Here is a 27,064-nt window from a genome sequence, read left to right on the forward strand (position 1 = left end):
CGTTTCCTGTAGGTCTTGACCAGGTTTGCACACACTGCAGCAGGGATTTTGGCCCACTCCTCCATACAGACCTTCTCCAGATCCTTCAGGTTTTCGGGGCTGTCGCTGGGCAATACGGACTTTCAGCTCCCTCCAAAGATTTTCTATTGGGTTCAGGTCTGGAGACTGGCTAGGCCACTCCAGGACCTTGAGATGCTTCTTACGGAGCCACTCCTTAGTTGCCCTGGCTGTGTGTTTCGGTCGTTGTCATGCTGGAAGACCCAGCCACGACCCATCTTCAATGCTCTTACTGAGGGAAGGAGGTTGTTGACCAAGATCTCGCGATACATGGCCCCATCCATCCTCCCCTCAATACGGTGCAGTCGTCCTGTCCCCTTTGCAGAAAAGCATCCCCAAAGAATGATGTTTCCACCTCTATGCTTCACGGTTGGGATGGTGTTCTTGGGGTTGTACTCATCCTTCTTCTTCCTCCAAACACGGCGAGTGGAGTTTAGACCAAAAAGCTCTATTTTTGTCTCATCAGACCACATGACCTTCTCCCATTCCTCCTCTGGATTATCCAGATGGTCATTGGCAAACTTCAGACGGGCCTGGACATGCGCTGGCTTGAGCAGGGGGACCTTGCGTGCACTGCAGGATTTTAATCCATGACGGCGTAGTGTGTTACTAATGGTTTTCTTTGAGACTGTGGTCCCAGCTCTCTTCAGGTCATTGACCAGGTCCTGCCGTGTAGTTCTGGGCTGATCCCTCACCTTCCTCATGATCATTGATGCCCCACGAGGTGAGATCTTGCATGGAGCCCCAGACCGAGGGTGATTGACCGTCATCTTGAACTTCTTCCATTTTCTAATAATTGCGCCAACAGTTGTTGCCTTCTCACCAAGCTGCTTTGCCTATTGTCCTGTAGCCCATCCCAGCCTTGTGCAGGTCTACAATTTTATCCCTGATGTCCTTACACAGCTCTCTGGTCTTGGCCATTGTGGAGAGGTTGGAGTCTGTTTGATTGAGTGTGTGGACAGGTGTCTTTTATACAGGTAACGAGTTCAAACAGGTGCAGTTAATACAGGTAATGAGTGGAGAACATGGGGGCTTCTTAAAGAAAAACTAACAGGTCTGTGAGAGCCGGAATTCTTACTGGTTGGTAGGTGATCAAATACTTATGTCATGCAATAAAATGCAAATTAATTACTTAAAACTCATACAATGTGATTTTCTGGATTTTTGTTTTAGATTCCGTCTCTCACAGTTGAAGTGTACCTATGATAAAAATTACAGACCTCTACATGCTTTGTAAGTAGGAAAACCTGCAAAATCGGCAGTGTATCAAATACTTGTTCTCCCCACTGTAGGTCATGATTTGGGGATGGGATGTATACTTACTGTATCTTCTCTGTGTCCATATTAGGACAGCCTTAGTCTCAACAGGACTTGTGTCAGTCTGAGACCAAGGCTGTCCTAATATGGACACCGTACTAACAGGGTGTTAGATACCACTTTACATATGAGACCTGCTGTCATGCCGCCATATTCCCAACCAACAAGCATACGTCAACATCCACTCATTACTTTTCATTAGATATTTGCTAATTAAGGGGAACTTTATGTCCCCAAACCTGGTTCCATACAGTGCATAATTATATAATTATATTATGTAACAACATAATAGCAATAATGTTGAACTTCAATCAAAACTAAAGGTTTCCCTGACAAATCCATTGTTGTGTTAATCATATTATCATTTAAGTCACTAACACAAGCATTTCCAAAAAGTAACATATAGTACCAGTCAAAAGTTTGGACACACCTACTCATTCAAGGGTTTTTCTTTATTTTACTATGTTCTACATTGTAGAATAATAGTGAAGACATCAAAACTATGAAATAACACATATGGAATCATGTAGTAACCAAAAAAGTATTTTTTAGATTTTAGATTCTTCAAATAGCCACCCTTTGCCTTGATGACAGCTTTGTACACTCTTGGCATTCTCTCAACCAGCTTCACCTGGATTGCTTTTCCAACAGTCTTGAAGGAGTTTCCACATATGCTGAGCACTTGTTGGCTGCTTTTCCTTCACTCTGAGGTCCAACTCATTCCAAACCATCTCAATTGGGTTGAGGTTGGGTGATTGTGGAGGCCAGGTCATCTGATGCAGCACTCCATCACTCATTCTTGGTCAAATAGCCCTTACAAAGCCTGGAGATGTGTTGAGTCATTGTCCTGTTGAAAAACAAATGATAGTCCCACTAAGCACAAACCAGATGGGATGGCGTATCGCTGCAGAATGCTGTGGTAGCCATGCTGGTTAAGTGTGCCTTGAATTCTAAATAAATCACAGACAGTGTCACCAGCAAAGCACCCCTACACCATCACACCTCCTCCTCCATGCTTCACGGTGGGAACCACACATGCGGAGATCATCCATTCACCTACTCTGTGTCTCAAAAAGACAATGTGGTTGGAACCAAAAATCTCAAATTTGGACTCATCAGACCAAAGGACAGATTTCCACCGGTCTAATGTCCATTGATCGTGTTTCTTGGCTCAAGCAAGTCTCTTCTTATTATTGGTGCCCTTTAGTAGTGGTTTCTTTGCAGCAATTCGACCATGAAGGCCTGATTCACGCAGTCTCCTCTGAACAGTTGATGTTGAGATGTTTGGGCTGCAATCTGAGGCTGGTAACTCTAATGAACTTATTCTCTGCAGCAGAGGTAACTCTGGGTCTTCCATTCCTGTGGCGGTCCTCATGAGAGCCAGTTTCATCATAGCGCTTGATGGTTTTTGCGACTGCACTTGAAGAAACTTTAAAAGTTCTTGAAATTTTCTGTATTGACTGACCTTCATGTCTTAAACTAATGATGGACTGTCCTTTCTCTTTGCTTATTTCAGCTGTTCTTGCCATAATATGGACTTGGTCTTTTACCAAATAGGGCTATCTTCTGTATACCCCCCTACCTTGTCACAACACATTAAGAAGGAAAGAAATTCCACAAATTAATTTTTAACAAGGCACACCTGTTATTTGAAATGCATTCCAGTTGACTACCTCATGAAGCTGGTTGAGAGAATTCCAAGAGTGTGCAAAGGTGTCATCAATGCAAACGGTGGCTACTTAGAAGAATCTCAAATATAACATATATTTAGATTTGTTTAACACTTTTTTGGTTACTACATGATTCCATAAGTGTTATTTCATGGTTTTGATGTCTTCACTATTATTCTACAATGTAGAAAATAGTTGTAAAAAAATTAGAAAAACCCTGGAATGAGTAGGTGTGTCCAAACTTTTGACTCTTACTGTAATTTCTTTAGTCTAGTGGGCTATTGAGTTGCCCTGCAGTGTGTGTGTGTGTGTGTGTGTGTGTGTGTGTGTGTGTGTGTGTGTGTGTGTGTGTGTGTGTGTGTGTGTGTGTGTGTGTGTGTGTGTGTGTGTGTGTGTGTGTGTGTGTGTGTGTGTGTGTGTGTGTGTGTGTGTGTGTGTGTGTGTGTGTGTGTGTGTGTGTGTGTGTGCGTGTGCGTGTATTGGTTGTTGTGCAGGGCCGCAGGTGATTAAGAGTGTGATTATTATTGCGGTGTTTGCTTCTCTGCATGCTGGAACACACTTAGTCCTCTCATCATTAGTTACGGAGAGAGATAAAGGGATAAAGAGAGGGAGAGAGAGGAGGAGGAGGGAAGGAGAAGAAAGAGGAGAGTGGATCTCTCCCTTAGTGTGTGTGTGTGTGTGTGTGTGTGTGTGGTGGAGGGGGTTGTGGGCATGATACTGACAGTACCGCTCTGTAACGACTTCATTAGTGTTTAACTGGGAAATGCCTATTGATTGGCAATGCGGCTCTTCTCCCCAGGGTAGCCACCCCCTCCACACACACACACACAAACACACACACACATACACACACACACACACACACACACACACAGCTCTCCATGTGGTGCTATGAAGTGATTTATCATGTCCACACACCCCCTCCTCTGGCCAGACACACGCACACACACTACGCAAACCAACCAGCCATTAACAGTGTTGGCTAATGAATCAATAGCCGCATGCAGCCACAGCAGTGTGACGAAGACAGTGATCATATGCAGCCCATAATAATGCTGAACAAATCATGTCACGGATTAGCTGTTACACCAGGGCAATTCCATGGTAACGGAATTACGCTTTAACTCAGTTTTTTCACTTTAAAATGTTTGCCAAACTTTGGTAACGAGATTACGGTAAAATCTCCCTGAGGTTTTTATGTGACAAAAAATTATGTTACATTTCTGCTCCAAATTAAATTTCAAAGATGTCTGCAGAAAGAATGGGGTGTCGGCTATGACATGGCACCTTGAGTTTAAAAAATAACTATTTTGGTTATTGAACTACAGTAAGTGAAGTGGATTTACACCCGGTAATGGAATTACGGTAACGGAATTACATCATGGGTCCCTGATCTGTACTACACAGAAATGCATTATTATGGATATGAATGTCATTCTCCTCATGTTTCACAAGTTTGGACATCACAATGCAGCACAGCAGAGCACAGTAGAGTACAGTGTAGTGCAATACAGCACAGCAGAGTAGAGTAGGGTGGAGTTCAGTGCATTGGAGTACAGTAGAGTACAGTACAGTACAGTAAAGTAGAGTATAGTTCAGTACAATGTACTGTACTCTACTCTACTGTACTATACTCTACCTTTCTTTACTTTCTTACCTTTGGACTGTACTCTGCTGTACTCAACTCACTGTACTGTATTGTACTGTATGCTACTCACTGTACTGTACTGTATTGTACTGTACTCTACTGTGCTCTACTCACCGTACTGTACTGTGTTATCCAAACTTGTGAAACATACATCTATGATAGATAGCTTCAGATTTGGTCCAGTCCGGTCCGCCTATGGACGTTAACATCAAGGCCAGGTGGACTGACCAGATTTCAACTACTTTTCAACATCCATGGACGTCCGGTGTCGGTCAGTGCTCAGTGGGAGAGGATTAGGGCCTCCTGAGTGGCGCAGCAGTCTAAGGCATCACTACAGCCTCAGGTTCGATCCCAGGCTGTGTCACAGCCGGTCATGACCAGAAGACCCATGAGGCGGCGCACAATTGGCCCAGCGTCGTCCGGGTTAGGGGAGGGTTTGGCCGGCCGGGATTTCCTTGTCTCATAGTGCTCTAGCGACTCCTTGTGGCGGGCCGGGCGCCTGCAAGCTGACTCCGGTCGTCAGTTGAACGGTGTTTCCTCTGACACATTGGTGTGACCAGCTTCCAGGTTAAGCAAGCAGTGTGTCAAGAAGCAGTGCAGCTTGGCAGGGTCGTGTTTTGGAAGACGCATGGCTCTCGACCTTCGCCTCTCCCGAGTCTGTAGGGGAGTTGCAGCGATGAGACAAGATCGTAACTACAATAGGAAGTCTGACTGAAATACGCAACAAATCTACCTTTAAAAAAAAAATGGTGTTGTTTTAATTTGTTGATAAAATGCGGGACATGATTGTTTCGTTGCGGGACGTAGGACAAAGGGACAAAATGCAGGACGTGTGGTCACCCTAGTGAGGACGCTGGTTTAAATAAATGGAAAGAGAGGCGGCTCATGGGTAAACGTCAGTAAGAGCTGGGAGAGGTGACATTAACTGGAACGTGAGAGAGCGGCAGAGCGAGAGAAAGGGAGGGGTTGTCCAGACAGACTGTTTTAACACTCTTGGTTTGACCACAAGACAACAGAAAAACTAAGAAAACTATTATCAGCTGAACATAACAGTATGCCAGTGGAAGGGAGGACAGTAGCATGTAGAGGTCTTCACAGATCCACCTGTATCCGAATACCCGAGATACGATCCGGGACCCAAGCAGGTCCGTATCCAGAATTCTAAATAATGTCACGGGTCTGGGTTGGATCTGACATGATTGTCACCGGAATGGCCCGTACAGATTTGAACACGACTGCTGCAGTAGAGAGAGAGAGACATGTTATTATGCTGCTGCTCTTGATTTTCATGAGAGTGGAGCATGGTGTGTGCAGCTTGTTGTTGGCCAATCATAAGTCATCAAAGCGGCAATAGGCTACAGTTATACAGTCTTCCCATTTCAATTCTGCATTAACTTGATTCTAGCACTGTACAGAAAGTGTTATGCTGATTTGTTATGGATTTCAACATATGGTGTTGTTTTGTGAGTGAGTATGAACAAGCATGCATGACAAATTCCCTTGACATTGGGGTGTATCAGTGCTTCTTCTCAAGTGTGGAATTCCAAATAATAATTGGTGGCGATATTGTGGTGTGAATGTGAAATATAAATAGGTATCTTGGCAGCATGTGCGTGCCTGAATATGTAAGTGTTGACGTGTTTTTGTATGTAAAAGTCAAGGTCTTTGAGTCTATTGTATGCACTGGTGTGTGAAAGTGTTGGACTGTGTGTGCCCATGCACATAATGTCAGGCAATGTGCATGCTTTGAAGCTCCACACATTGCATATGCACTGTGTACACTGGCCTGGTGCTGCAGACACAAGCCCACATCCACTGGGGGATTGTAGCCATTAGAATAAGAATAGTGGAGGCAGATGTCACAGACAAAAGACTGGGCTCATTTTCAAAGCCCTGCGGTGTGCTGTATGACCAAACTGCCACTGGTGCTGAGATTTGGGGAGGGGGAAAGGGATGGGGGGGGGGGGCTCCGTGGAACTGAGATGGAGAGTGAGTCATTGGCTTATGTCAAAGAATGGAAAATAAATGAACCCCCGTGTTCTGTGTTATGGGTGCTAGGGCAGGATCAGGGGAGGGTCAAGGGGCACGACCCCCTCTGGCGTCATGAGCACACATAACCCCCTCACTTACATTGACTTCCTGCTTTATGGGGAGCTCCCACGTGGATACTGGGACAAGAACGTCCCAATAGGCCAGACCAGAGGAACATAAAAGTCACTCTGGTTAGTTTTTACATATAATTTGATAAAAAACAAAAGGCTAGTTTTGAACCAAACTGCAGGCTTTACGACAGCAGAAGATATTTGCAGTAGATAGTGATAGATTGTGATCATGTATGAGGGGGGAGAGAGATAATGGCGCTGGAGGGGATGGCTGCCATTTTACCATAGCACCATATTCTAATGGCACCAACTGTGCTATTTTGTTCGTTCTTTCGCGTTGTTTGTAACTAATTTTGTAACTTATTGTGTACATAATGTTGCTGTTAACGTCTCTTATGACAGAAAATAACTTATGGTTATCAGAACAGCGATTACTCACCTCGAACTGGACAAAGATTTTTTCTTTAACGAGTCCGACACGAAGGATATACTGCTTTCTCTGGAACGGGCCCATTCGTAGGCGAGTGAGTAAACCTCCACTACCATCCGTTCTATTGGCCAACGTGCAATCATTGGAAAACAAAATGGATGATCTAAGATTAAGAATATCCTACCAACAGGACATTAAAAATATCTTATGTTTCACCGAGTCGTGGCTGAACGATGACACGGATAATATAGAGCTGGCGGGATTTTCCATGCATCGGCAGGACAGGGAAGCTACGTCTGGTAAGACGAGGGGCGGGGGTGTGTGTCTATTTGTCAATAACAGTTGGTGCGCAATGTCTAATATTAAAGAAGTCTCGAGGTATTGCTCGCCTGAGGTAGAGTACCTTATGGATAAGCTGTAGATCGCACTATCTACCAAGAGAGTTCTCATCTACATTATTCCGTAGTCGTCTATTTACCACCACAAACCGATGCTGGCACTAAGACAACACTCAAAGAGCTGTATAAGGCTATAAGCAAACAAGAAAATGCTCATCCAGAAATGTTGCTCCTATTGGCCGGGGACATTAATGCAGGCAAACTTAAATCCGTTTTACCTAATTTCTACCAGCATGTCACGTGCAACCAGAGGAAAAGAAACTCTAGACCACCTTTACTCCACACACAGAGAAGCATACAAAGCTCTCCCTCTCCCACCATTTGGCAAATCTGACCATAATTATATCCTCCTGATTCCTGCTTACAAGCAAAAACTAAAGCAGGAAGTACCAGTGACTCGCTCAATACGGAAGTGGTCAGATGACGCGAATGCTACGCTACAGGACTGTTTTGCTAGCACAGACTGGAATATATTCCAGGATTCATCCAATGGCATTGAAGAGTATACCACCTCAGTCATCAGCTTCATCAATAAGTGCATCGACGACGTCGCCCCCACAGTGACCATACGTACATATCCCAACCAGAAGCCATGGATTACAGGCAACATCCGCATCGAGCTAAAGGCTGGAGCTGCCGCTTTCAAGGAGCGGGACACTAATCCGGACGCTTATAAGAAATCCCGCTACGCCCTCAGACGAACCATCAAAAAGGCAAAGTGTCAATACAGGATTAAGATTGAATCCTACTACACCGGCTCTGACGCTCGTCAGATGTGGCAGGGCTTGAAAACTATTACGGACTACAAAGGGAAACCCAGCCGCGAGCTGCCCAGTGACGCAAGCCTACCAGACGAGCTAAATGCCTTTTATGCTCGCTTCGAGGCAAGCCACACTGAAGCATGCATGAGAGCACCAGCTGTTCCGGACGACTGTGTGATAACGCTCTCGGTAGCCGATGTGAGTAAGACCTTTAAACAGGTCAACATTCACAAACCTGCAGGGCCAGACGGATTATCAGGACGTGTACTCAAAGCATGCGCGGACCAACTGGCAAGTGTCTTCACTGACATTTTCAACCTCTCCCTGACCGAGTCTGTAATACCTATAAGTTTCAAGCAGACCACCATAGTCCATGTGCCCAAGGAAGCGAAGGTAACCTGCCTAAATGATTACCGCCCCATAGCAATTCACGTCGGTAGCCATGAAGTGCTTTGAAAGGCTGGTCATTACTCATATCAACAGCATCATCCCGGATACCCTAGACCCACTCCAATTCGCATACCACCCCAACAGATCCACAGATGATGCAATCTCTATTGCGCTACACACTGCGCTTTCACACCTGGACAAAAGGAACACATATGTGAGAATGCTGTTCATTGACTACAGCTCAGCATTCAACACCATAGTGCCCACAAAGCTCATCACTAAGCTAAGGACTCTGGGACTAAACACCTCCCTCTGCAACTGGATCCTGGACTTCCTGATGGGCCGCACCTAAGTGGTAAGGGTAGGCAACAACACGTCTGCCACGCTGATCCTCAACACTGGAGCCCCTCAGGAATGCATGCTTAGTCCCCTCCTGTACTCTTTGTTCACCTACGACTGCGTGGTCAAACACAACTCCAACACCATCATTAAGTTTGCTGACGACACAACAGTGGTAGGCCTGATCACCGACAACGATGAGACAGCCTATAGGGAGGAGGTCAGAGACCCGGCAGTGTGGTGCCAGGACAACAACCTCTCCCTCAATGTGAGCAAGACAAAGGAGCTGATCGTGAACTACATGAAAAGGCGGGCTGAACAGGCCCCCATTAACAGCGATGGGGCTGTAGTGGAGTGGGTCGAGAGTTTCAAGTTCCTTGGTGTCCACATCACCAACGAACTATCATGGTCCAAACACACCAAGACAGTAATGAAGAGGGCACGACAACACCTTTCCCCCTCAGGAGACTGAAAAGATTTGGCATGGGTCCCCAGATCCTCAAAACGTTCTACAGCTGCACCATCGAGAGCATCCTGACCGGTTGCATCACCGCCTGCTATGGCAACTGCTCGGCATCTGACCGTAAGGCGCTAACAAGGGTAGTGCGTATGGCCCAGTACATCACTGCGGCCAAGCTTCCTGCCATCCAGGACCTATATACTAGGCAGTATCAGAGGAAAGCCCCAAAAATTGTCAAAGACTCCAGTCACCCAAATCATAGACTGTTCTCTCTGCTACCGCACGGCAAGCGGTACCGGAGTGCCAAGTCTAGGACCAAAAGGCTCCTTAACAGCTTCTACCCCCAAGCCATAAGACTGCTGAACAATTAATCAAATGGCCACCCGGACTATTTACATAATTTATTTGGTAAATAGTTTCTTAACTCTTTCTTGAACTGCATTGTTGGTTAAGGGCTTGTAAGCATTTCACAGTAAGGTCTACACCTGTTGTATTCGGCGCATGTGACAAATAAAGTTTGATTTGATTTGAGATGGTGTTTATAGTATTGATGAGATGATTGACAGGAGTTCAAAAAACTGCAGAAAGACAAAGAGCCTGATACAGTCACCATCTGCTACTATGGGTCTGGCTAGCATGCATGAATATGTGCGCACACACACACACACACACACACACACACACACACACACACACACTCCAGGTGTCACAATATCTGAAGGGCACTTAGCTGCCAATCATTTCTATTCAACCCAACACATTCTGTAAAATCCCACTACTTCACATCCCACAAATAATTTCCATCCCCCTGTGCACATAACATGACAGTCATTTTAATATGGAGTGGCACTTCCTTCCTGACAATTACTATGGCAGCACCAATACAACTCCCTGATATGACAATATGACACTAATACCTACAACAGCCATGAATAAATCCTACCGCAGTCTCCACTATATCACTTTTCAATCTAGGCTGCATCCCTATGGACCCTGGTCAAAAGTAGTGCACTACATAGGGAATGGAGTATCATTTGGGACGTAATCCTACTCCGCCCCCTCACCCCCTAAAACAATCCTCAGCATAATTGAGTAAGTTGGCGAAACGTGTATTAGTATATGCATAACCATCGTGACGCCCAAGTTCTGTCTCATCTTGCACGACGCTAGCTCGCTACCCCTTAACGCCCATCACCTTCACACATGCAGATTCAGATCGCGGCGGTGGAGCCGCCTCATTTCCATTCCCATTAGGTTATGTACATAATTTTGCATATCATCACAGGCGGGGGTTAAGACCCTGGGATTAGCTTGTCAGGGTTAGTGGCGCGGCGGCGGTGGCAGTGGTGAGTGCCTGGCTCATGGAGGCAGATGAGGAGGCTCACCCACCCTCAGATAGAGAGATAGATAGAGAAAGGGGCTGCATCTCAAATGGCACCCTATTCCCTTTATAGTTTACTTCTTTTGACCAGGGCCCTAGTCAAAAGTAGTGCACTACCTAGGGAATAGGGTGCCATTTGGGACGCAGACAGGGATGATACGACAGTCATTTTCCAGCTTCCCAGACAGATGGCTCTATAGCCACAATGTTATTCATAGCCTGCCCAGTTGGAGGAGATTGACGCCGTGGAGGGGATATTGAGATAATGTGAAGACAGGCTGGAGGAGATGGGGAGAGGGAGATAGACAACAAGGGAGGGAAGAGATAGATATGGAGGGGAGTGCTAGTGATGGAAGAAGGAAGCTCAAGGAGGAAGATAACATGTGCTGTCATGGCCCTGCTTTCTGCCTAACCCCAGTGTCCCATGACATTACCCAGAGCAGACATGAGACAACCTTGCTTTCTGTGGTGATAGCATCACATGTCAAATTAATGGTAATGCCCTTCTCTGTTAGGTCTGGAGAACAGAGCCCTCCCAGACCAGAGTGCATGAATGAAAAGAAGCAACAGTTCAGCCCCAACAGAGAACCACTGTCACAGCCTTTGCCTTTAGATCCTATGTCACCATGATGTCTGAATGGATGGATAAAGACAGTAGTTTGGTAGCCTACTGTATATGACAGTATTTGGTTTAATTTGGATGCCATAAAATTTCATTTAAGTAAATGCTGTGGCTATTGAATCTGTCTGGCTCTGGAGATGACAAAACGGTGATATTTGAACCTGAACCTGACTATGGAACATCAGGTGCTACGGTGGTTTGCGAAAGTATTCACCCCCGTTGGCATTTTATTTTTTTTATTTTGTTGCTGTCATGTTCGTTGTGTAAAGGATTGGACCAAGGTGCAGCGTGGTATGCGTACATAGTCGTTTATTATATAAACACAGACAAAATAACAAAATCCAACAGAATGTGAAGTTCAAAAGGCTAAACATCCAACAAGCCAAACAGAAACAAGATCCCACAACATAGGTAGGCAAAATGTTACTGTCCTCTCCTATTCTGGCTCCCAGTTGCACACCTGGTCCGGTCTGGACCCCGGCGCGATGCTTCCCCTCTCAGTCCTCCCACGATGCACCAAGCCCTGTCTGGACCCTGGTGTGGGAGGCACCGACCCTGGAAAGGGGCTGATGTCTGGGCCTGGACCGGCAATCCTCCCGTGATGCACCAAGCCCTGTCTGGACCCTGGTGTGGGAGGCCCCGACCCTGGAGAGGGGTTGACGTCTGGTTCTGACTCTGCAGTCCTCCCGCGATGCACCAAGTCCTGTCTGGACCCTGGTGTGGGAGAGTAGACGACTGGACCCGGACTAGGCACCGGTGGAGCGGACTGCTCTGGCTCTGGACTAGAGCAGCTGACCGGGGCTGGACTAGGCACCGGTGGAGTGGACTGCTCTGGCATGGGACTGGAGCAGCTAACTGGAGCTGGACTAGACACCGGTGGAGCGGACTGCTCTGGCACTGGAGTGGAGCAGCTGACCGGAGCTAGACTAGGCACCGGTGGAGCGGACTGCTCTGGCACTGGAGTGGAGCAGTTGACTGGAGCTGGACTCGGCACCGGTGGAGCGGACTGCTCTGGCACTGGAGTGGAGCAGCTGACCGGAGCTGAACTAGGCACCGGTGGAGCGGACTGCTCTGACCCTGGACTGGACCGTACCGGGCTGGGGAGACGCACCACTGGTTTGGTGCGAGGAGCAGGTACGGGGCGCACCGGGCTGGCGACACGCACCACTGGTTTGGTGCGAGGAGCAGGTACAGGCCGTACAGGACTGGAGACACGCACAACTGGTTTGGTGCGAGGAGCAGGAATGGGGCGCACTGGGCTGGAGACATGCACCACTGGTTTGGTGCGAGGAGCAGGTACGGGCCGTACAGGACTGGAGACACGCACCACTGGTTTGGTGCGAGGAGCAGGCACGGACCGTACCAGGCTGGGGACACGCACCACTGGTTTGGTGCGAGGAGCAGGAACAACTCGTCCTGGCTGAACGCTCATTTTAGCCCGGCAAGAGTGGGGCGCGGGCACCAAGCGCACCGGCTGTGAATGCGCACAGGAGATACAGTGCGTATCACAGCATAACAGGGTGCCTGTATGGTCCCACGCTCCTTAACACGAGTGCGGGGAGTTGGTTCTACTCTGAAACCTTGCTCCGTCAGCCTCTGCTCTAAGGACTGCGTTCTCCTTTTCTCTAGGGTTAATTCCTCTCTCAGCTCCTCCTGTTACCTAGCCAGCTCCTCTCTCCGTGCATCCACTGACTCCTTCTCCCTGTGGGCCTCCTGCAGCGCCTCCTTCTGAATGGAGAGCTCCTGCTCCCTCTTCTCTATCAGTCCCCGTAAGGTGGTGGTCTTCTCTCTCAGAGTGCTGAGCTGCAGGACTTTCAGGGCCTCCTGCTGCATCACCCACCACCCCGTGTGCCCCCCAACATTTTATTGGGGCTGCCTCTCGGGCTTCCTTAGTGATCGGGACCTTTTGAGTCACCGTTTCTCCTCCCTCGCTGTCTCCGTCTGCTCCCAAGGAAGGCGATCCATACCTGCCTGGATCTCTTCCCAAGTCCAGGATCCCTTACAGTCCAAAATATCCTCCCATGTCCATGTTGTCTGCTCTTCCTGTTCACGCTGCTTGGTCCGTTGGTGGTGGGATCTTCTGTCATGTTCGTTGTGTAAAGGATTGGACCAAGGTGCAGCGTGGTATGCGTACATAGTCGTTTATTATATAAACACCGACAAAATAACAAAATCCAACAGAACGTGAAGTTCAAAAGGCTAAACATCCAACAAGCCAAACAGAAACAAGATCCCACAACATAGGTAGGCAAAATGGCTACCTAAGTATGATCCCCAATCAGAGACAACGATCGACAGCTGTCTCTGATTGGGAACCACACCCGGCCAACATAGAAATAGATAACATAGATCTACACATAGATATTCACACCCTGACAAAACCAGCTAGATATCTCTATGTCAGGGCGTGACAGTTGCCTTACAACCTGGAATTAAAATTGATGGGGGTTTGTATCATTTGATTTACACAACATGCCTACCACTTTGAAGATGCAAAAGAAAAAAAATTGTGAAACAAACAAGAAATAAGACAAAAAAACAGAAAACTTGAGTGTGCATAACTATTCACCCCCCCTCCCCTCTACAATAATTTGTAGAGCCACCGTTTGCAGCAATTACAGCTGCAAGTCTCTTGGGGTATGTCTCTATAAGCTTGGCACATCTAGCCACTGGGATTTTTGCCCATTCTACAAGGCAAAACTGCTCCAGCTCCTTCAAGTTGGATGGGTTCCACTGGTGTACAGCAATCTTTAAATCATACCACAGATTCTCAATTGGATTGAGGTCTGGGCTTTGACTAGGCCATTCCAAGACATTTAAATGTTTCCCCTTAAACCACTCGAGTGTTGCTTTAGCAGTATGCTTAGGGTCATTGTACTGCTGGAAGGTGAAACTCCGTCCCAGTCTCAAATCTCTGGAAGACTGAAACAGGTTTCCCTCAATAATTTCCCTGTATTTAGCGCCATCCATCATTCCTTCAATTCTGACCAGTTTCCCAGTCCCTGCTGATGAAAAACATCCCCACAGTATGATGCTGCCACCACCATGCTTAACTGTGGGGATGGTGTTCTCGGGGTGATGAGAGGTGTTGGGTTTGCGCCAGACATAGCGTTTTCCTTGATGCCAAAAAGCTCAATTTTAGTCTCATCTGACCAGAGTAGCTTCTTCCATATGTTTGGGGAGTCTCCCTCATGGCTTTTGGCGAACACCAAACGTGTTTGCTTATTTTTTTCTTTAAGCAATGGCTTTTTTCTGGCCACTCTTCCGTAAAGCCCAGCTCTGTGGAGTGTACGGTTTAAAGTGGTCCTATGGACAGATATTCCAATCTCCGCTGTGGAGCTTTGCAGCTCCTTCAGAGTTATCTTTGGTCTCTTTGTTGCCTCTCTGATTAACGCCCTCCTTGTCTGGTCCGTGAGTTTTGGTGGGAGGCCCTCTCTTGGCAGGTTTGTTGTGGTGCCATATTCTTTCAATTTTTTAATAATGGATTTAATGGTGCTCCGTGGGATGTTCAAAGTTACAGATATTTTTTTACAACCCAACCTTGATATGTACTTCTCCACAACTTTGTCCCTGACCTGTTTGGAGAGCTCCTTGGTCTTCATGGTGCCGCTTGCTTGGTGGTGCCGCTTGCTTAGTGGTGTTGCAGATGCTGGGGCCTTTCAGAACAGGTGTATATATACTGAGATCATGTGACAGATCATGTGACACTTAGATTGCACACAGGTGGACTTTATGTAACTAATACATTTGCACGCACCACTTTTCTGTTATTTATTTTGTAGATTTTTTTTAAACCAGTTATTTTTTTCATTTCACTTCACCAATTTGGACTATTTTGTGTATGTCCATGACATGAAATCCAAATAAAAATCCATTTAAATTACAGGTTGTAATGCAACAAAATAGGAAAATGCCAAGGGGGATGAATACCTTTGCTAGGCACTGTATTTCTTCAGCTTAACCATGATAATAGGTCTCTATTGAAATGGCACAGGGAGGAATAAAGAGCTCTCTGTTGGTCTATGGGCCTGGGCCTGCCAGTCTAGGTAGCCAGCAGCCACTTGGTCTTCCTATGAATCAGTCATTCTCTTTCTGTCTTACTACAAAGTCCCAGAGCCTTGTGCCGAGCTCATGACTGGCAACAGAAGACTGGAAAAGGTCAGATTTAATGATGGTGGCCACGGTTTATCTGGTGCATGCTGTTTATGAAAAGTGCATGTGTGTATGTGTAAGAGTGCGTGTGCATCTGTGTGTGTGTGTCTTTGTGTGCGCATGGATCCGTGTGTGTGTGTGGATCCGTGTGTGTGTGTGTGGATCCATGTGTGTGTGCCACTGTGGCACGGGTCTACTGATGGCAGGCTTTGGGAGAGTGGGGAGATGAGGTGAAGAGAATAGGAGGACACCTGGCATTCCCAGTCCTTGGCTACAGTATGAATAAACATGTTTGGCTTCAGAAAAGCTCTCCAGCATACCATTAATAATGCATTACTGACCACCCATTCCCAGTGAATAAATTAGGAATACTGGAGTGGGGAAGTGCCAGTAGGGCACCTTTCACCGTTTGTCTGTCTCTAACCATGTCTTTCTGTCTCTCCCTCTGACTCCCTGTCGTTCTCTCTGTCTCATACTAGTGATAGTGCATCAGTTCATGTAGTCCACAATTTCTTATCCGATATGGACCCTAACATTGACACAATTTATGCAGCTCACCTCTCTCTTCTTCCCTTCTTCTCCTCCCTCTCTCCCTCTCAGAGCTGGGACAGAGCCAGGTAAATGCAGGGGGTCGACAGTGAGTCAATGTAGCACAATATACACACCCCGTCAGATTGACAGTGTGTTCTCACACCTGACAGACACCACGGAGCGCTCTGGCACAGGAAGTGTGTGCACCCACTCAGCGCACCTTCTTCAGGACACACATCACAACCATACCACGCTGATTGCGCTCCCCAGCAGTGTCAGGCACAGCAGGTTCGGTTCCAGCTATTGCGTTTTAAATTCTGTGTTTTCTAAAGCTGCAAATTGAACCCATCAAGTTAAAACAAAACAAGAAAGTTGATGTACAGTACACCTTATAAAACTAGACTTTTTGTTTCTGTCATGACTATTTAAGGATAAAAACAGATTGGACATACTCTGGATTTGCATATTGAAAGATAATTGACACACACACACACACACACACAGCACACATGCACGCACAAACACACTCACAGGTGAACATGTTGAATGAATGACCTGGCTTGATATGGCTTGGTGAAAAGAGCGCAAAGGGGAGCCCACTTGACCTCGATGAGCAGACAAATGGCCACATTAGCACAGAGGGATTAGCACACACACACACACGCATGTTGGCCACCTCGCCACAACACCCACATCCCTAATTAGAGCACAGGGATTACACTCCCACAGAGCCAGGGTTTTAACACTGAAAACCATTTCCTCCACACTCTATAGGCTTCTATAGGATCCATTCACTAGCAACCTGCGGATATCTCTGAACAGAAGGTATTAACATTTAGGACTAGGGCTGTCTGTTAGTTAGTTCACATAATCATAGGAGGCCCAAAGAGACAAGTTTAGCTGACATGTTGTAATTATGATGTGTACAATCTAACCTGTCAATTAGCAACTGAGCAACTGAGTACTTATATGAACTATGCAGACCTACACATGTACACTCACACACACTCACATGGCAAAGCTCAAACTAATTCAGATACTCCTAATCAAAATCAAATCAAAATGTATTGGTCACATACACATATTTAGCAAATGTTATTGCGGGAGTAGCGAAAAGTTTGTGTTCCTAGCCAACAGTGCAGAAGTATTTAACAATACACAACAATACACATAAATCTAAAAAGTAAAAGAATGGAATTAAGAAATATATAAATATTAGGACGAGCAATGTCGGAGTGGCATTGACTAAAATACAGTAGAATACAATATATACATATGAAATGAGTAAAACAGTATGTAAACATTATTAAAGTGACTAGTGTTCCATTATTAAAGTGACCAGTGATTCCATGTCTATAGGGCCGCAACCTCAATCCACCTTTCTGAAGGTCATAAGAACAACCTCAAAGGAAGAAATAATGTGCTTGAACGATAACAGAAAAAAGCAGTCACCAGAAACAGTCAAATGCCTGACAAACGTCAATATTTACTGTGAGCCTCCTCAAACACAGCTATCTCAGCCCACAAAAGTAATTCCATGCCTCCGAATATGATCCTCCCATCACCCCTATAAGAACATCAATCAACAATACTGCTGAATGCGCAAACCCAACAAAGTCCATTGAATCGCAGTAAACTAGGTGCGATAAAGGGACTGGAACTACGCAGACAACATTGTCAAACAAAGAGAATACAGAGAGAGGGATAGTGAGAGAGGGAAAGTGAGAGTCAGAGAGGGAGAGATAGAGGATAAAATAATGGATAGACTGTAGCCTAACCGCTGTGGTCCACTATAGACTGTGTTTGAACAAATTCACCATTATTTCCAGGATTGGTTATGGTTATAGGGCAACATCGATTTTCTCCCCTACAGTCGATGAGGCTCCAGGGGGACGCTAGCAGGCTGCCCGCACTCTGCCCCGCTGTCGAGCTTCTCGCCTGGGCACCCTTAGGTTGACTGCCCCCTGGTCCTCCAGTCCTGGCTTGGAGAACCAGCGGGAAGAAAAAACGAAAAGAGATATAGCGGGAGAGCAAAGGCATCTTAAAGAGCAGGGCTCACGATAAGTCCCTTCTTTACATTCCTGGGATGAAGCCCACTACACCAGACAACGGTACTGCTGCTGAGGTCCATAAAGATTTTCTGACACCTCCTAACCTTCAGGCCTCCTCTACCTGTCCTTGTCATTCTCTGGCTTGTTTAGTTCCCCTAGTCTTGGCAGGTTTAGTAGAGCAAGGACTATACCATTGTTACTGTGTGATGCTTCCTGGAGAGAACATCGGTCATTTACACTCTAAACGTATCTTATTGGAGCCTTGTTTGCCTCGGCAGTCGGCACACTCATTTTACATTTTACACTCCTCCCTCATTGTGCTCCTATAGATCTGAGGAGTGGACTGCCTCTCCATCTCTATCTGCACTCCATTAGGGCTCTGTGATGAGACCGATGGACAGAGGGAAAAAGAGAGGCTCTAGACTCAGCATTATCAATATGCGCCCACCGCTGAGATAAGCAGCTTATCGGGAGGCTGCATTTCAAAAGCAAATTTACTTCCCACACGTTCGCCTTTAAAATACAGCCCCCCTGCCCCTTGCAACAATACACCCCCTACACACACTCACACACTCGCTAACCCTCCCCACGCCACTCTCTGACTCACAAACATCAATCTGCAGTGACAAGCTGGGAAGCAGCTGGATATTTATCAAACAAAAATACTATTAGTCAAGATGTCGGAAGTGTTCTGAGAAGAAAGGGGGGGAGAATGGATACAAAAGATTGTGTTTCTAAAAAGCTGGTGAAATATAGTGAAGAAAGAAAGAATGCACAAAAAAAAGACAAATCAAGCAAGAACGAAAGTCAGATCAATCATAACATTAATTGCAATGATAAAACTGCTTCAGTCAACATCTATCAACAGCAATTTCTCAACTCCCCAGTGTAATCCTCAGATTATAGCATACTGCAACTTAAACCAACCATAACATATGATATAGCCTATATACCTGACCATGGGACGCCCATAACCTTGAGTGCCAAGGCATGAGTGGAAGTGTGTTTGTGTGTGTTGGCCAGTATTAAAATATTGATTGGTGCACCCAGAGCAGGGGAGCTCATTAGAGAAACATCAAGGTGAACACACCCTTCCCTTCACTTAACTCCTCCCCAACTCTCCCCTCCCCATTTCCTATCCCTACCCCATCATTATAGGAGCCAGAGGAGCAGGGCACAGCAGGAGCTTCCCATTACACCGTCTGCCTAGCTGCCTGTTGTTTGATTCCACGGCAGCGGGAGAGGAAAATATTTTTCCGATATTTATATTAATATTTTTTATGTTGAATAAATTAATGTGAAAATGTGTATTTCAGAATCTAGACATAATCCATGTTAGAGCACAGTGCACACTATACGGAGTATAACGATGACACCAAGATGTTGTCTGTATCATGTACGGTTTACAGATCATAGGGTCTTACAGGAGGCATGTACTATATATCTAAAAAGGGCCTAAAATTGTCACTTTCCCCAAAAGAAATTGTGATACAAATGTAAAAAGAATGTCAAACATCCTTCCTCCCAATTAAGTTTCTATGTGAGAACTGCCAGAATAATCTGAGATACCAAAAATATGATGTTAAATTGTGAATAAGTCTTCCAAAGACAATGCATCCTGTTTCCTTGCTGTAGGCAGAGAAACTCTCTCATTCAATCTTGTCTCACTGCAATTTAAACAAGTTACAAGACAATCTATTCATCATGACAGACAAATAACAACTAAATTGACATTAAACCGCAAAATGAAATATAATTTCACATTCAAATATCAAATTTATTTTAAAATGACCATCCATCAAAGTCAGCAGACTATATACAGTGAGGTAAAAAAGTATTTGATCCCCTGCTGATTTTGTATGTTTGCCCACTGACAAAGGAATGATCAGTCTATAATTTTAATGGTAGGTTTATTTGAACAGTGAGAGACAGAATACAACAAAAAAATCCAGAAAAAACGCATGTAAAATTTTTTATAAATTTATTTGCATTTTAATGAGGGAAATAAGTATTTGACCCCCTCTCAATCAGAAAGATTTCTGGCTCCCAGGTGTCTTTTATACAGGTAACGAGCTGAGATTAGGAGCACACTCTTAAAGGGAGTGCTCCTAATCTCAGCTTGTTACCTGTATAAAAGACACTTGTCCACAGAAGCAATCAATCAATCAGATTCCAAACTCTCCACCATGGCCAAGACCAAAGAGCTCTCCAAGGATGTCAGGGACAAGATTGTAGACCTACACAAGGCTGGAATGGGCTACAAGACCATCGCCAAGCAGCTTGGTGAGAAGGTGACAACAGTTGGTGCAATTATTCGCAAATGGAAGAAAAACAAAAGAACTGTCAATCTCCCTCGGCCTGGGGCTCCATGCAAGATCTCACCTCATGGAGTTGCAATGATCATGAGAACGGTGAGGAATCAGCCCAGAACTACACGGGAGGATCTTGTCAATGATCTCAAGGCATCTGGGACCATAGTCACCAAGAAAACAGTTGGTAACACACTACGCCGTGAAGGACTGAAATCCTGCAGAGCCCGCAAGGTCCCCCTGCTCAAGAAAGCACATATACAGGCCCGTCTGAAGTTTGCCAATGAACATGATTCAGAGGAGAACTGGGTGAAAGTGTTGTGGTCAGATGAGACCAAAATGGAGCTCTTTGTCATCAACTCAACTCGCCGTGTTTGGAGGAGGAGGAATGCTGCCTATGACCCCAAGAACACCATCCCCACCGTCAAACATGGAGGTGAAAACATTATGCTTTGGGGGTGTTTTTCTGCTAAGGGACAGGACAACTTCACCGCATCAAAGGGACGATGGACGGGGCCATGTACCGTCAAATCTTGGGTGAGAACCTCCTTCCCTCAGCCAGGGCATTGAAATGGGTTGTGGATGGGTATTCCAGCATGACAATGACCCAAAACACACGGCCAAGGCAACAAAGGAGTGGCTCAAGAAGAAGCACATTAAGGTCCTGGAGTGGCCTAGCCAGTCTCCAGACCTTAATCCCATAGAAAATCTGTGGAGGGAGCTGAAGTTTCGAGTTGCCAAACGTTAGCCTCGAAACCTTAATGACTTGGAGAAGATCTGCAAAGAGGAGTGGGACAAAATCCCTCCTGAGATGTGTGCAAACCTGGTGGCCAACTACAAGAAACGTCTGACCTCTGTGATTGCCAACAAGGGTTTTGCCACCAAGTACAAAGTCATATTTTGCAGAGGGGTCAAATACTTATTTCCCTAATTAAAATGCAAATATTATTATAACATTTTTGACATGTGTTTTTCTGGATTTTTTTGTTGTTATTCTGTCTCTCACTGTTCAAATAAACCTACCATTAAAATTATAGACTGATAATTTCTTTGTCAGTGGGCAAACATACAAAATCAGCAGGGGATCAAATACTTTTTTCCCTCACTGTATCTTCTCTCATGCCAACTCTTCTTTACTTCTTTCTGATCTCCCTCTACACTCAAATTAACACTTAAGAGAGCTCCACACATACCTAGTCAGTCAGCCAATCAGTCAGCCAGTCAGTGAGGGATTCTTTGAAATTAACAATTAACATAAAGTCTGTAATTTTTAAGGTTTACACTTGCTTTCAAGATAACTATTCTTACTCTTCTTTCTACACTATAGAATTACCACATTACAAAGCCCCACACTTTAAAACATACAATGATAAACTTTATGACAGTCAGTGAGTCATCATTTGCAATAAGACAACAGAGAGACACACCATTGTGAAGTGTCAGACAGTGGTCCACTCCATTGAAGCTGGCTTTACATTTGCTTTCATGATAACACAGTACTTCTTCTTACTTATTTTTTTACCACTCAACAAAACCCCACACATACAGTAGCTTTAACACACATACACTGATAAATCTTATAACAGTCAGTCATTCTTTGCAATAAGACAACAGAGAGAAACACTAGATAAGAGGAGTGTCAGTGGTCCACATTCCTTCTTTTTTTTACCACTCAACAAAGCCCCACACTTACAGCACCTTATACAATGATACAACTTATAACATCAAGTCATTTTTGGAAATAAGCCGATAGAGGCACCATTAAGAAGTGGCAGACCGCGGTCTACTCACTATTGAAGCTGGCTTTACATTTGCTTTTATGATAACATTAAAAGCATTATTACTTCTTCTTTCTACCACTCAACAAAGCCTCAGACATATATCACCATACATACAATGTAAGCCAGCAGAGAGAAACACCCTTCACAAATGTCAGTGTTCCACTCACCGTTGATGCTGGCGGTGAAGTTGCCCCAGTCCAGCAGCAGGGAGGTGTTGAACGAGGGGATGGAGGAGAGGTTGAAGAGCAGCTCGCTGCTGTTGGACGGGTCTCTCAGGGTGTCTGTGAATAGGTTCATCTGGAGCAGGGTCTTGATCAGGTAACGCAGCATCTTGCCTCTATAGCTGTCAAAGAGGAGGACCACCGTCCCTCTCTTCTATCTCTCCTTTCAGCTCTATGAGAGACTATATGAGCGACTCTCTGGCTCCCACTCTCTCGTTGTGTGAAAAGTGTTAAATGAGTGTCCTCAATGTATTATGAGTGTCCCAATGCTGGATTCAATGGTAATTCAGCAAAGTCTTACACTTTTTAAAAAACTGTCTTTTGTAGGTAAAAGTCTAGGGGCCGGAAGGCAGAGAGCGGATAAAAAGGCAAACTTTTCTCATTAACTGTCAGGCTCCGAGGGCTGTCACACTGGGGGGTACCCCTCTTTCTATTCTTCCCTTTCTTTTATTCTCCTCCTCTGAGCGCATCGGATTGTTTCCCCTGCTCTCCTTTTGTTCTGGAATCACATAACTTCACACGGCATCTGCCGCCGCACAAAAACACCTCACCAGTGTGAAAGAATCTAGCTTCTATCTGATGACCCTTTGGATTGCCTGCTCTTTTTTCCACCCCTCCCTCTTGCAGCCTGTGTCCCTCCTTCCCTTTCTCTAGCCCTCCCTTCCTCTCTCTCTCTTCCTATCCTCAAGCTTCCTGGAATGGTGTGATGGGGTCCCCGGGGGTCCGGGAGAGAGAGAGAGCAGGTGCTGTCGGCAATAAATGTTTAATTATTGGATTAATAATCATCCCTGGAGGCACAAGGGAAGAGGGAGAATACACTGTCACTGTCTTAACACAGCGCGGGACGTGCACACACACACACACACACACACACACACACACAGAGGCATAGATACACGCACAGGCATATACGGTCACCCATAAATGAATGAACACACACAAATGCAGTAAAATAAACAAACATGAACTGACACTAACTCATGCTGTCTGCTACTGTTTATAATGTCAAACTATCAATGACTGTACAACTTGACAATGAGCTGGAACCCACCCACCACTCCTATCTGTGACTATTAATGAGCATTTATAATAGATTCCAAACAATGCTTTCAAAACATGATTTCCATTATAGTGGGAGCAGACGACTAAATCACAGCTAGTTCAATTGATACATGTATGTATTATGATTTATGACTATGCTGTGTTGCGTCTATGAAATATGTATGAGGAATCATTGTCAAACACAATTTCAATAATCCCAAACTGATTTTGATCTCTTCATTGGGTATCCAGTGAGGTAATTGCTATCGTGCTGCAAATCTAATTTCATAAGTCTAACATTTATATACAGTAGTCAGCATTTTTAGGATAAAAACATGTTTCATGATACTTTTGTAATTATGTCATCACTTTTTGTGTGATTAAAACCTCTACAACAAAAGGAAGACATCCGCTGGTGGTTGGTCAACAACACAAGATGGTGTGGCATCAACTCTCATTTAATCTCACTATGAAAGACGAGCTGATGTCTTCTCCTTTATAAAAACTAAACCAAAAATAAGAGAGCGTGATTTATCTAGCCGTCACATCTGAGCTGCTACAGAACAGCTCACTGTCAATCTGTTTCTATAAGACAGAAAGATATGATTTCATACTCCATTTCAGATCAATAAAATAATGTTTAAGGCTACTAGTGAAAAGGAAGTGGTCTGTTAGTGAAAGATAATGTGACTCCTTAAAACTGTAGGTAAAATAGTGTCTAAGATTACTAGTGAAGTCTAAAGGGTGTAGTGACGCTCAGCACAATGGAGGATCACTGAATATACAGTCTATCCTATCAATGGAGGATCACTGAATATACAGTCTATTCTATTAATGGAGGATCACTGAATATACAGTCTATCCTATCAGTGGAGGATCACTGAATATACAGTCTATCATAAGCATTAAATGCAAGCGCATGCATGAACGTAGACGTATGTGTGTGCATGTGTATGCATGAATGTGGGCTTGTGGATGTATGTACATGTGGATATCTACACATGCATGCTGTGTGTGTCTGTGTATTTGTATGCTTGTAAGAAATACTGAATATATACGTGTGTGTGGGCCAACACATTTGTGATGTATGTGTCTGAATGTGTGCATGTGTATATGCTAGTGAATTTTTATGTCCCTAAATTAGTGTTTGTACATGTCTCTTAATACGTTAAACTTGGCGTGTGTGTGTGTTTGTGTTGGGGTGGTCCGGGTGGTGCAGCCCCCTGCTGACAGCGTCAGTGTGACTCCTATTAGCAGAGCCTTTCCCCCATCGGGTCCTCCCGCTCTGTGTCGGGGACAATGGGAGCCATCCCCTCCACAAAGTTGGCGTGACGACCCCCATCCTGCACCGTTTTCCAGGGGAACTTTCTGGAACGCTCATTTTAAGGGGTCTTCCATTCATGGGGCAGCTGTGCCAGAAGATTCCACATCAGGTTCTAATCAGCCTACAATATGGGGATGGTATGGACCCCATGCAGTAGATCGATAGCCTCTCAGGCTATGTGCGGAAAGCCGTTGCATCATCTCATCCCTCAACCCACACTCAGACCTCACACCAATTCGCCAGTGTAGATGTTGAAGTGCCTCGGTAGTAGCTGGTGAGGTGAAAGCAATGCATAGATTATCTCTATAGGTGATAGTCTACATGGCAGCGTCAACATGTGGATGTGGTCTACCAGTAAAGCATGCTCTCACAATCTCTCTCTCTCTCTCTCGAAAAGAAAAGAAACACACAGACACATTCGATAACTACTCCATCATCTGCTTAGGTGTACGAGTAGATCCTCCACAGCCATATCTTATTTTCTAACAGGCACAATGAACACCCACTGGGAGACACACATCCACACCATAATGTTCCCATTTGGAATCATATTACATTTGTCTGAGGTGGATTATTGCCTTCAATATATCGCCTCACAAAGACGATCATTTGTCTGCCAAACCATCTAATAATAGCCCTGGAAATGAACCAGTAAATAGTATTCCAACAAAATGAACTCACTTAAATCAAGCAAAGATGGAGTTGGAAAATGATGGCACTGCTGCATCCCTTGTCTCAGAAGAGGTACTGAAATAACAAATGTCATTGACGTAACCTGACACGATTAAAGCTTGATTTAAAATGGAAATGACTTTGACAAATGTCTGTTACATGGTCACAATTATTTTTGACGCCAAAACAACAGTTTTATCACAACCATAAATCAACCATAATAAGCTTGTAATAAAATACCACAGCAAAGATGAGTGTAATTACGTTGTAATGATTGCATGCTCCCTGGTTTCTCACTTCAGCCATACATATCATGTAATTATTGTTCTCTGTTGCAATAAACTGCCATAGTATCATGCTTGGCGAATACATTATCTTTCCTTCTCTATTACGTATGCAATGTGAACCCCAACTTCACTTTTTACTGCGTTCTGCATTTTATCGCTACACCGCCACTGTGTTTTGCCTACCAAACAGTGTTGAGTATGTACTCTCCCACTGTTAAGGGAGATCAGTTTTGGTTGTATTGTTTGGAGCATGTTTGGCCCTAGTAAGAGACAGGCCATCAGCGTTCTGGCTGGAAGTGGCGAGCTGGCGAATGTAGGGCTTGTGGTGTCAAATGACTGTTTAGGATGCAGCCCGTAATCTCTGTACTCTGGCTGGTAAATGCAGGGTGCAGTGTGATGAGAAATAAAAGCACAGCCAGGTCAGAACACACAGGAACAATATGGTATATTAGGACACGGTCCAAACTCACAGCCACTGCATGCCAATGGCTTTGTTCTTCCAAATGCAAACATTTTAAGACGTGTGCAGCTGATATTGCTCATAACTTCGGCCTGGAGTTTTCCCTGGTCAGGTTTTGAGATCCACTTCTTGCGCTTATGCTTCATTATAATGTTGCGTCAGATGTCTTTAATGTCAAGTAATGGCAAGCATTATGTAATTCCTATGACAGGTTAAAAGGCCATTATGGCAGTACAACCTATTGCTACCAGGAATTCTTGATCACACTGTCATTTGTACTGTCTGGGTCCTCCATCTACAGTTACCACTGATGGTCACTCTTGGAAGTGATAAAAAGTGACAGTTCATATAATTTTTTCATTCCCAGACTCTCCTCCTGAGTGGCAGTGTTTAAAAAGTGGTCTCTAACTGAAGTGTTCCATTCGGAGCTCAGATTGGAGATCAATAGCAGAGCCTGCGTCATGGCGTCCAGTGTTTTTTCTTCCCCTGCTTGAGAACATCATCAAAATTGAACTCTCATTACCACCCACTCCTCCATCCTCTCCCCAAGCGCCTCCAACAATTAGTCTGATTCAACAAAGTGAGAAGAAACACAGCGCAATCGTTTATTGACTAAACTTTGCATTCTGGAAAACTCCCAGACAAGGAGTGAGAAGTCAG

General features: G+C 45.0%; 1 protein-coding gene across 4 annotated transcripts in view; it reads right to left on the reverse strand.

Annotated features, from left to right (window-relative positions):
• The window catches only part of LOC121579313 (roundabout homolog 3), a 291,922-nt gene extending 268,745 nt beyond the window's left edge, over nucleotides 1-23,177 (reverse strand). For all 4 annotated transcript variants that reach the window (XM_041893800.2, XM_041893798.2, XM_041893799.2 and 1 more), the window contains exon 1: nucleotides 22,567-23,177. In XM_041893800.2, the coding sequence (XP_041749734.1) occupies nucleotides 22,567-22,729 (163 nt within the window). In that variant the 5' untranslated portion in view covers nucleotides 22,730-23,177. The remainder of the gene's footprint in view (nucleotides 1-22,566) is intronic.
• Between the last annotated feature and the right edge of the window lie 3,887 nt (nucleotides 23,178-27,064).

The sequence above is a fragment of the Coregonus clupeaformis genome, chromosome 13 (genome assembly GCF_020615455.1).
Source record: "Coregonus clupeaformis isolate EN_2021a chromosome 13, ASM2061545v1, whole genome shotgun sequence".
Lineage (NCBI taxonomy): Eukaryota > Metazoa > Chordata > Actinopteri > Salmoniformes > Salmonidae > Coregonus > Coregonus clupeaformis.